Source organism: Prunus mume, linkage group LG7 (genome assembly GCF_029339155.1).
Source record: "Prunus mume cultivar Tortuosa linkage group LG7, ASM2933915v1, whole genome shotgun sequence".
NCBI lineage: Eukaryota > Viridiplantae > Streptophyta > Magnoliopsida > Rosales > Rosaceae > Prunus > Prunus mume.
Window position 1 is genome coordinate 7,233,132 of NC_142704.1, and position 11,428 is coordinate 7,244,559.

At 39.3% G+C, this 11,428-nt stretch overlaps 2 protein-coding genes across 2 annotated transcripts; one reads left to right on the forward strand and one right to left on the reverse strand.

The window, feature by feature from the left end:
- Nucleotides 1-5,155: 5,155 nt before the first annotated feature.
- Nucleotides 5,156-8,173, reverse strand: LOC103338315 (RING-H2 finger protein ATL48-like). The gene is made up of 3 exons (XM_089042108.1): nucleotides 7,983-8,173; nucleotides 6,767-6,844; nucleotides 5,156-5,507 (listed from the first exon to the last, which is right to left on the reverse strand). The coding sequence occupies exons 2-3, from the start codon at nucleotides 6,840-6,842 to the stop codon at nucleotides 5,332-5,334; spliced, it is 252 nt and encodes an 83-aa protein (XP_088898234.1). The 5' UTR covers nucleotides 6,843-6,844; nucleotides 7,983-8,173; the 3' UTR covers nucleotides 5,156-5,331.
- Nucleotides 8,174-8,684: 511 nt separating this feature from the next.
- On the forward strand, nucleotides 8,685-11,380 carry LOC103338314 (WAT1-related protein At5g40240-like). Its single transcript, XM_008241509.3, has 7 exons — nucleotides 8,685-8,939; nucleotides 9,033-9,095; nucleotides 9,201-9,317; nucleotides 9,576-9,822; nucleotides 9,936-10,094; nucleotides 10,205-10,356; nucleotides 11,097-11,380. The coding sequence occupies exons 1-7, from the start codon at nucleotides 8,749-8,751 to the stop codon at nucleotides 11,281-11,283; spliced, it is 1,116 nt and encodes a 371-aa protein (XP_008239731.2). The 5' UTR covers nucleotides 8,685-8,748; the 3' UTR covers nucleotides 11,284-11,380.
- Nucleotides 11,381-11,428: the final 48 nt, after the last annotated feature.

Here is an 11,428-nt window from a genome sequence, read left to right on the forward strand (position 1 = left end):
TTTGGATCCAACCTCATATACAAATGTAAATACACATTACTATAATAATGAGAATATACTTCTCCGTGGACGTAGCCCATTCATTAAGGGTGAACCATATATATTTTGTCTTCTGTATATTTATCGCTTGCTCAAACCCTCACACACTTGGTAAAGGTCCTCACATTCACCCATCATCCATCACACTTCATCACTAAGTTGGGCTCAAAAGTGCCGAACCATTTTTTAGCGTCAACAGTTTGGCGTTGCTGTGGAAAACGACACAAAAGGCTTCTGTTGTTCTCCATTTCTTCAGTGCCCTTCTGCACCTTTACAATCAGTGCCCTTTGGCACCCTTACAATCAGCATTACCTAAGTTGTCATTCGGCAATCCCATATTTAAGCAACCGTGAGTGCCAAGAGAGTGACATGCAGAAGAGAAATCCTTGCAATATAATAGTCAGAAGAAGAGGAAATACATGGGCCACCTTAGCTTTTCTTTACATGCCTTACCATTCCGCGTATTCCTTGGAAAACATTTTTGGAGGGAGCCCACATTACATACTTTACTAAGGAAGGTTGCCAACATACATGGCGAATATCAAAATGGTAACCACCATAAGGCACTCAGCCATGCAATTACATAAAAAGCTGAGAGAGTCCTATCGTACAACACCATGTCAAACAATTGATCAAAATATCTAAGCCTAGAAAGTCTCCTCATCGGCAACACTCACACATATGGGCTAAAGCAAATGTGATGTCAACCTAAAAAGGTGTCATTGGCAACGTGTTGTCGACAAAACATCCATGTCCGCCAAACAGCAATACAAGCCGAACAGCTCTCACTCTGTCAAACTCAAGGCACCATCAATAATAACACTTACCAATCTGTCAAACCATATCTACATGTTGGAAACTTTCTCAGGACACCCAGGGTGTCTTCATAAAACATGGGTGCCCCCATCCGATCGGTAGGCAAGCGACAAATTGCAAAGGACAGTTTCCATATCTGCTGAACGGCAAGGTTGACAACGAATGGGACTTTCAACATCAAAACTTCTCCTCTACCAAAATCTTTCAAGCCATCCAAATGTTCCAAACGACATTATCATTCGGTACCTCCAGCAAAGAATTTTATCAGTACACCTATGCCTTCTTGCAAGTGCTAAATAACAGGTATTTGATCGGTGATTCATGTGCTTGATGAAGCTGACGCATCTTCAGCCCATCACTAGCATAAATTGCCGAGATGTAATAGAAATCCAAGGGGCTACAGGAATGCAAAATTGTAGATCAAGAGTGTCGAATTCAAGCTGTCAGTTTTGGAAATATTCTGAGGTTAACAAACGGCATCCCATGTGGCTCCATGTGCATGCCAACTCCCCATGGATCTCTGAAGTCAATTGTCGAACGGTAATTTCCGAAATTACTAAACCCATAAACCAATTTTCATGGGCCCACCACAAGTTGAATTCCGAACCAGGTGGTGGCAACTAAATTTTGCAAGACACAACCTCATGGTTTCCTTCTCAAAAGCACCAAGAGTACAACACGACATTCGGCACCATTTACCTTGTCTTTCGGCAGCCAGTACAGACATGCCTATTCGGCATTTTGCATCATTTGCCTTCAACACCCTGCTGTTCAGCAGAATGTTTCAATCACTGACAAAGTGACCGCATTGCCTTTCGGCACATAAGCATCATTACATGCGCATCATTGCCATCGACACATCTACATCATCATCATTTGCATCATTGCCTTCAGCACATATGCATCATCATATAAACATGATTGCCTTCGACACGTATGATCATCCATATTTACATCAAAGAAAACCCAAGACTATTAGCCATCGACAATAGCCATTGGTAAAGATCATTGGCTTACATGCCAAAGAAAAAAATTCAAGCCTATTAGCCATCGGCAATAGCCATTGGTAAGGATCATCGGCTTACATGCCAAAAGCAAAAACCCAGGACTATTAGCCATCGACAATAGCTATTGGTAAAGATCATCGGCTTACATGCCAAATAAAAAAATCATAGCCTATTAGCCATCGACAATAGCCATTTGTAAGGATCATCGGCTTACACGCCAAAGAAAAAAATCCAAGCCTATTAGTCATCGGCAAAAGCCATTGGTAAGGATCATCGGTTTACATGCCAAAAGCAAAAACCCAAAACTATTAGCCATTGGTAAAGATCATCGGCTTACACGCGAAAGAAAAAAATCCAAGCCTATTAGCCATCGGCAATAGCCATTGTAAGGATCATCGGCATAGACTCCAAAAGTAAAAACCCAAGACTATTCAGCCCAGGGACCACATGAGCCACCTCCATCAAATAAATGGCATATTCATCATCTGCTACATTTTAATATTGGAAGGAGTAGACATCCATTGGGATCAAGGAATCCAAAGGGTAGCCCACATGGCCCATTTTCGTGAGTTTGTGGCTTAGGTGTTGTTCAACACCTGTCAATTGCCATTCGGTAATTCAATAGGAATACCTATACAGTGGCCAACGAGCTATGGGATCGGCATCATATTGTCTAGCACCACCAACTTAACTTGACTGAATTTCTTATGGCAAGTCATCATACACCGACACAATAAAATCTCCCATGGCTATCGAAGTCCATGCTCTTGTGTAGAATCAAAGCCCTTGGTTATGCACACCATGCCAAAGAACTACTCAAGACACCCAACCCATGACAAAGATTTCATAAAAAAGGTTGGAGTTCCAACATATTTCTCTTAACTCTGTTGGAAACAAATAGAGACACATGCTCTTATCTTTCGAAGCAGCTGAGCACATGCGTCTGCAAAGGCACCAAGTGAACAACCCCTGCGCCAAAGCTATACAAAGGGACTTGTCCCACTAATGGCAAATCAACTACCGTTCGGCACCGCAAATTACAGCCTTACTAGGCTACCTCTCATCTCTGCTAAAATTTCTCAAGTGGACAAACCAAGAGTGCCGAACTCAAGTTTTCAATATTCCGAGGCTACGAATCAGTATCCATGCCGCTGGCTTTCTCAAGACACCCATGCTTTGTCTTATCTGCAAACAGCAATTCGTTTCCAAACGATGACGCCATCAATTCAAAACAACACCAAACTGGTCACTCTGTAACAGAGAAAAAAGGAGAAACGACCTTGGTACACAACTCATCGAGTGAAAGGCCGAAAGCATAGCTCCACCGCATCCACATGGATGCGGTTTGGGAGCCGGTCGTCTTCCCCATCACGAGCTACGCTTTCGACACCCGTCATCCTACCGTTCGGGAAGTCGACAATCGAGGTCAAATCACCTATATCAGATTTGCGATTCACTTACCATTCGGTAGGAAAGCAAAGCGCGACATGCCCAGCAGCAAGCCACAATCAAGCTGTCAGCCTCCCACCATGGTTTCCGATCGGCAACCTCGGATAGTCATAAACTAGAGGAGCTACTTCTCATCGGAATATTAACCTGTCATTCGGTAGGAAATAGCTTCCTTTTGCAGAAGCATCACAAAGCCCACTCACAGCCCCCGAGTGCTTTAACAAACGGTACCTCATGCGGCTCCGAGTGCAGATCGACCTTTATTGGTCTCTGAAATCAATTGCCAAATGACAAATTCCAAGTTCTCTCGTCAAAATTCCAAATGGCACCCAACTAGTGAATTTATCAGGACACCCAAAGAGGATGGGTTCATCATCAGCAAGCCCAATTGCCAATCGACACCCAACCTTGTACATCTCTCTATCTTCCAACCATTGTAGAACCACCATCTTCAAACGACCGCTAGGAGCTACCTTGTTCTCGAAGCAAATCAACTTACCAATTTGTATGGAAATCATGGAAAAATATTGTACAGTGCAACAAGGGAGACAAGCTCCTCGTGTTTCTAGAGTGAATCACCGAACTGTAGTTCGCTACCTTATATCACGGCAACAAAGACTCCAACTCCAAATTGCCTGCACAGCTGAAGTTTGCAAGACACATCAATAATCCACACAAGGAGGTCAAGCTTCTCCCACGTACCTTCTTGGTGGGGCCCATTTTGTTTAAATCCCATTTTGGATGGTTTCTCAACCACTTGGGTACGTGGGGTATTTTACATACTTGAAGCTAGCAGTAACGTTCTCAAGCCCATAAATCCATATTTAAGGGCCCACCACAGGTCCAAATCAGAACCATGTGGTAGTCACCCAAACGAAAATTCGCAAGGCACAACTCACTGTTCGACAAGATGCAAACTTCAAAGACTGTATGTCCTTCAGCAAACACTACCATACCTGCTTTTCGGTAATCAACATCAAGATTATTGGAGAACTCCCTTCCGCAGCTTACATCAAGCTCTTCGGCAGTGTAGATGGTGCACTATACGGCTTGGAAGAAGACTGAGGTGTTGCTCGGTCAGTGCACTGAAAATTACAAGTCCTCAATCAAGAAGTACCTCTTACTTGAGAACTTGAGGGACTTATGTTTATACCATATTTGACCAAGCAACTAGAAGCAACTCTAGGCAAAGCAAAGAGTCCCACATTAGAATATTACAAGAACTGAAAACTCCTCCTCACCTATAAAAGGAGACCACTTTCCACTTAGGAAGGGATCTCTAGGCTGGGCTTTATCTTTAGTCATGGGCTTCCTTTCTTCTCTTTATATTTGGGTCCAACCCTATGTATAAATGTAAATACACATTACTATAATAATGAGAATATATTTCTCTGTGGACGTAATCATTCATTAAGGGTGAACCACGTATATCTTGTCTTCTGTATATTTACCGCTTGCCCAAATCCTCACACACTTAGTGAAAGTCCTCACCTTCACCCATCATCCATCACACTTCATCACTAAGTTGGGCTCAAAAGTGCCGAACTTATTTTTGAGCGTCAACAAAATCAAAACGAGGATTATGTTATGCTTAAGATTAGAGTAATCTCGGGGATAATGGTAAAGTCGGGGATCGTAATCCGAATTTTGATAGGATTTGATGTCAATCTCCTCCTCTCATCAAGATGATAAAATTCTAATCCTTGAAAAAACACATTCGAATGAAATGGCACGTATGAAGTTGCAAAGAAGAAGCTCTTTTTTTTTTCTTTGCTTCTTTTTTGGTAAACCCTCAAAAACCGTACCAACCAAATTGTCATAAGAACCTTCACAATTTGACATGGTTTTGTTTTGGTAAACCCTCCAATATAAGAGTTTATTTATTTAGCGCAAGCTATGAAACTCACTTATCAGAGACAAATAATTGGTTCTACTGCCTAATTTTGCTTCAACATGCATGAAACAACAAAATGTAATTGTAAGAACGAAGGGAAATGATAACGTATAAGGCATAAATAGTTTAACTAGATTTTTTCCACGGATTCTCCCCGTAGTAGTATGCAGAGCCAACCATAAGCGCCACTGTGCCACCTTGGGCAACCACACGAGCTCTCATTAGCTTCTGCCCCAGCTGAGAATTGCCTTGCCTGAAACTGATCAAGCCGGCCGTGAGCACGCCAGCAGTCAACAACGCCCCTGAAAAGTTTAATTCTATTGGTTAACTGAAATGGATCAGATAAAGGTCAAAACAAAGAAGCACAAGATCATCAGAATGCCAGCTTAGCCATCTTACCGCATAAAACCAACCCAAATCACAGCTTTGGAGTTGGAAAATAATCTGCAAGAGTGATTTTGAAAGAGCAGAAAGCAGAAAGCAGATCTATTTGACTTCATTCAATTCTCAATCCTCAAACTTTGCAGTTAAACATTTACCACTTAGGGATACACAAAAGAAAACATTTTTTAACAAGTTCAAAGGAAACAAAAAGAGGATCCCTAAAGCCTAGAACTTAAAATTACACTTTGCATAACTCATCCTCCTCATTCCTTTCCCAAACCATGAAATCCACCATACACGGATCTCCAGTTGTTATCTCTACTACCACAATTTTCTAGGACCTAAGCGATTTCAATCTCACCATCTTGATAGCATTTCAACTTAGCACACTAAGACAACAAAGAACAATAGTCTACACCTGATTAAACATCAAGTTAGGTGCCAGAAAGGTAGCCACATCCACCGATTACACTAAAAACATGAGTCTCATAGCTAACCTTCTGCAGGTCAGGACCCTAACAACAAAGGAACTGGTATCATATCAAAATAACAAAACTTTCTTGCATCTTGCTACGAGACATGGTCTCCCCTGCTCCACTGTAATATATACTCAATAAACCTTCTTTTTCAAATAAATACATACCTACTGCTGGTTACTAAGACAAAACGCCTGAAACTTCTCCAAATCCGTATACAAGACATAGGGGACAAAGAATTTATGAGAAGTTTAGATTTGAAACAAAACATTGTCTTCTTTCTACCTAAATGGCCAACAAATCAATAAGCACACTAAACCAGCCCATACTTAACGTCCACCAACCTAACACAGATAAGAAAGAGCTACAATTTCTATTAGCCTCTGAGCTGGGGCACAGGCTTCTGAAAATTGAACAAGAGTTCAACTATAAGTTCTCTTAACTATTGAGAATTTTCTCATTTTACTAATTAAGTTAGTTTAACTAGAAATTCTCTCAACTAAATGCAGTTAATTAAGAATCCCAATTATTAGTTTTATATATCCCAAATCCACCAAAAGATCAAACAATACGTCAACAAAACTCATCAAGCACCAAACTTTACAATCACATATATACATAAACTTTAAAGGATTGATAAAAATGAATCACAGAAAACAAATTCTAGCAAATAATAGTAAAGGAATCGAAATGGGAATTACCAACTGGTACCCAAGGGTTCCTGACCCGCTTCTTCTCCTCATAGAACACTTCTAAAGTGGGCTCAACCTTCTCCATATCTACAAAATGTGAGAAGCAGAGAAAACGGCTCAGAACCAGAATGAATTTGGGGTCGAGAGCCCTAAATTGGAAACTAGAAGAAAATTTGAGGCTAAGAAAGTCAAAGAAAATGAAATAGTAGATGCATGTCGGTGGCTCAACCTTTTCCTGCTGACAAATGAAGCTTGTCAATACACAAAGTTGAAAGCCTTCAAACACTGCTTTCATGAAGTATTAAATAAACAAATCTTTTTTTATATATCCTAATAGCATATTAGCATTATACGACTATGACATCAGATTACAGAATCTAAATGCATTGCGCATCAGATGCCTCTCCACCAAGTACAAACTAAGGCCTCTCCTTAAAATGGTACATGCCTCCGCTTAAAGTTGTTACATAACACGCTACAATCAAAATGACTAGTTCAACTTGTATGGTTGGACAACAAATTAGTTCCTAAGCCTCTTACACTGTCGTTTAACATTCATCATTCACCATAATCGAGAAGCCTGAAGTTTGCTCACCGTAATCCAATATAGTACATTTCCAAGCTACAAATTTACCATCAAAAAGTTTGTATATGCAAGCATACCTGACAATGGATAACAAAACTAGAAATTCCGCTTGATTTTACAGACAAATAAAAAAGATCACATCATCACACTTACAGGACAATCTTAAACTCCACAACAGCAATTAAATTTGCAATGATTCATCATCACAATATGAATATGATCAGAAAAATGCAATGCCACTGTTTACTCCACAGCATGACCCCTCAAGAAAAATAAAACTTCGAGTTCGAGCAATAGTGGGTTCAATACCAAACGCACTAGAACATTCCAATCTTTATTCTTTCCTTCTTAACCATTTCCCGGACCTACCCAGTTTGAGGTTATAGCAGTTCAACCCCTCCCATACCAAATTTATAAATTTAAAAAAAATGCAAAAATGCCATGAAACCGACACTGAGATTTTGGCAATCAATGTATAAGTGCAGCAAATTATATCATTTAAATGGAAGCTGCAATCGTATGAAGGTTTATGGCCTAACCAGACAACCATAAACAAAGAAAAAAAATAAAAAATAAAAAAATTGCTCATTCAGATTGCTAGTAAAGAAAAATAAAGAGGAGGACAACTGGGAATATTACCAGCGCAACTCAATTAACGGGTCGACCCTTTGTCTTGTCTGATTGGAGATTCGCGGGAACCAAACAGAAAAAGAAGATGGGAAATTGAGAAATTCAATTGGAGAAGAAAAAAAAAACATGAAGAAACCACGGGTAGAGGGTGAAAGGAAGAGAGAGTTGGGGGGTGAACGTCCACATGCTCAGACGCACGTGGCAAGCAAGACTTTGCTATTAAATGCCCCATAATTTAATCAAGTAGACCAATTTTGTTCTCCAACTAAAATTGTTAAAAACTTTGTTTTAAAATTTAAATGCTTAACTAAAATTGTTAAAACCAAAATGTTAGATATCATCTCTCTAATAGAGTGTGACTCATTTTATTCGTAGACTCCACTTTTATTAAAAAGAGGAGTTGATATCTAAAGTTGACATCCCTAACATGACTCTTGTTTTCCAAGTAAAAAAAAAAATTGAGCAAAAATTAATCACAGAAAACAAATTCTAGCAAATAATAGTAAAGGTTTCGCAGGCCATTGGAGTTAAAGGAGCCCGTTTTAGCTCAACCGCTAATTAATTGGGCCTAATTAAAGCCAAGGCCCGACTAGGGCCCAATTATTATATTTTTGCTTTTTTAAAAATAAAAAAAATTATAAATAATATTCTGTTTTGTTTGCTACCCGTAATAATTCTATTTGTCCTTAAAGAACCAATGATTTTCACATTTCAGCTACTGTCCACTGGGACTCGCCATTTCTGTGAAAAGAGAGAGAGAGAGAGAGAGAGAGAGATGGGGATGAAGTCTGGTTTGGTGGAATTGGTGCCCTTTGCAGCCATGGTGATGGTGGAGATTATGGATGTGGGGTTGACCACACTGAGTAAAGCAGCCATGTCCAGAGGAATGAGCCACTTTGTCTTTGTTGTCTACTCAAATGCTCTGGCCACTCTCATCCTCCTCCCATCTTCTTTCATCATCCACAGGTTTTCCCTTCAACTCTTCATCTTCCTATTCATCTCTTCAATCTTTTATGTCCAACAAAAATGTAAAGTGTTCTGTTTTCTTCTTATTTGCAGAAACAAGAGACCACCACTTACCTTTTCTGTTCTATGTAAATTCTTCCTTCTCAGCCTTGCTGGGTATGTAATTTGATCTCAAGACCTTCACTTTGGACCATTAGACATGTTGGTTTTCTGGCTTTTTTTTCTTCTTCTTTTTGTTAGTTTCACTCAGTTTTTTGGCAGGATAACTGTTATGCAGAATTGTGTATTCGCTGGAGTAAGCTACAGCTCTCCTACTCTTGCTTCTGCCTTGAGCAACTTGGTCCCAGCTTTCACCTTCTTTCTTGCTGTTATCTTCAGGTTGGTCTTTTTTCCCTGCACCAGATAAAGAAACAAAGGGACAGAAAATTGCCTGGCCTTCAATCATTGAAGGGTATGAGGCACAATAAATAAAGCTTATAACTTTTAAATTCCGTTGCATCTAAAATAATAAGATGGATGATGGATCTTTTGGCCAAGTAAGAAATTGATTTTGGAATTTAATGGGAGTTTAAGGGAGTAAGGAAAGACATTTTGGTAATGGATGGAAGGAACTTAAGATTTTGTGTTTGCTTATAGAATGGAAAAGTTTGATTTGAGAAACTCAAGAAGCCAGATCAAAATCATGGGCACCCTGGTATCTATCTCAGGAGCATTGATAGTCACTCTTTACAAGGGTCCTGCAGTTGGGTTCTTGCCAAGCCAACCTGCCATAGACTCTTCCCCACCAAACCCTACTATGTTGACATCAATGAATAATTGGGTCATTGGAGGCCTTTTTCTTACAACAGCTAGCTTATCTCTTGCCGTATGGAATACTGCTCAGGTAATAATATTCAATATAACAAGTCACTTGAAATTGATGTGAAACTCTTCTTTTCCAATTCAGAACTTTTTGTTGAAAATGGAGCTGATCTTAAGTTCATGTTATATCTGAAGGCAGCAATTCTCAAAGGCTACCCATCAGAGATGACAGTAGTTTCCTTCTATTGCTTCTTTGGGACCATTCAATCTGCAATACTTACTTTGATTGTAGAAAAGAATCCAAAGGTCTGGGCACTGAGACTTGACATGGAGCTCATCTCAATCTTGTATTCAGTAAGCACATAGGACAAAGTTTTAAATCCATCTTTTTCCTCTGATAAGTGTTCGTGCTTATTTATTTTGAAAGTGCTTCTAATTTACATCATTGGTTTATTTCTGCACAGGCTATTTTTGGAAGTGTAATAACATTCTCTACTCTAACATGGTGCATACAAAAGAAAGGACCTGTATTTGTGGCCATGTTCAAGCCTTTGGGGATTGCTATTGCTGCTTTAATGGGTGCCATCTTCCTTGGTGACACACTCCATGTTGGAAGGTGACAACCCCTCTCTTTACTGGCATTATCATATTATTGTGCTTAGGGTCCAAGTTTTTTTATTTTCTAGTACAAGTTATTGGGATGGGGATTTACACAAATATTCATTGAATGTCTGGGGGTTTCAAACCTCTGCCCACATAGGTGGAGGTGAGAGAGCTCAACCAACCTATACTCCACTAGCATGCTTAGGGTCCAAGTTAGTTAGGCAAGTTAAATTACAGAAACAAAAGAGAAATACTCCTTTAAAACTCTCATTTATTAAGAAAATTGCTTTAAAACATTATAAAGGGCAGGTTAGTCTCTGATGGGACTTTGCTTTCATAATTTTCTAATCCATCACGCAAAGAATAATCTATTAAATCCCATGTAAAACATGGATTAGATTTAGGTATGTACTAAATACAATATGATAATGCGAAAACAAATGCGTAACTTGCGTGATTGGTTTGAAAAAATTGACATGTAAAAAAAGCTAGAAAGATGGTAGTTCAAGCTTGGCACTCTTTACATTGGGCAGGTGAAATATAATGAAAATGTGCATCTGCCAGTCAGATCTGAATGGTTGTTCAGAATTCATAGAAAGAATAACAACCTGGGTTTAGAGAAGACTTTTACCATTAAAATAAAAATAATACAAATATGATAAAAGAAGGATTAGGAAGAAGCCTCAGTACAACTATATTTTCATTTAATAATATATATAGGATAACAGTATTTTTTTAAATTTTGGGTGGCAGTGTTATTGGAGCTCTGGTAATTGTTGTGGGTTTCTATGGAGTAATATGGGCGCAATCAAAGGAGGAAAAAAGTTTGGACCAAAAGAGAGACGAAAAGGAACAGGGTGAAACCCATGAGGTTGTTGATAGGCTGCAGTCATCATCACAGAGTACGCCTCTCTTGGAGGCCTACACACAACATGTATGAAAATGAAACAAAATGCATTCCACACTTGGATAAGTTGAAGAAAAATGTTATATTGTTATAATTAAGCCAAGTTTCTATGCTTCCTTAGATATAATAACTTATGAAATCTTATGAATCTCTCCGATGCTAAAGATAAGGTGCTATT

Excerpts from the sequence above, each read along its gene's own strand:
- LOC103338315 (XM_089042108.1), bottom strand. The coding sequence starts at position 6,842 with ATGGAGAAGGTTGAGCCCACTTTAGAAGTGTTCTATGAGGAGAAGAAG. Across the intron at positions 5,508-6,766 it reads GAACCCTTGGGTACCAGTTG|GGGCGTTGTTGACTGCTGGC; the intron begins GTAATTCCCATT and ends TAAACTTTTCAG.
- LOC103338314 (XM_008241509.3), top strand. The coding sequence starts at position 8,749 with ATGGGGATGAAGTCTGGTTTGGTGGAATTGGTGCCCTTTGCAGCCATG. Across the intron at positions 8,940-9,032 it reads TCTTCTTTCATCATCCACAG|AAACAAGAGACCACCACTTA; the intron begins GTTTTCCCTTCA and ends TCTTATTTGCAG. Across the intron at positions 10,357-11,096 it reads GACACACTCCATGTTGGAAG|TGTTATTGGAGCTCTGGTAA; the intron begins GTGACAACCCCT and ends TTTGGGTGGCAG.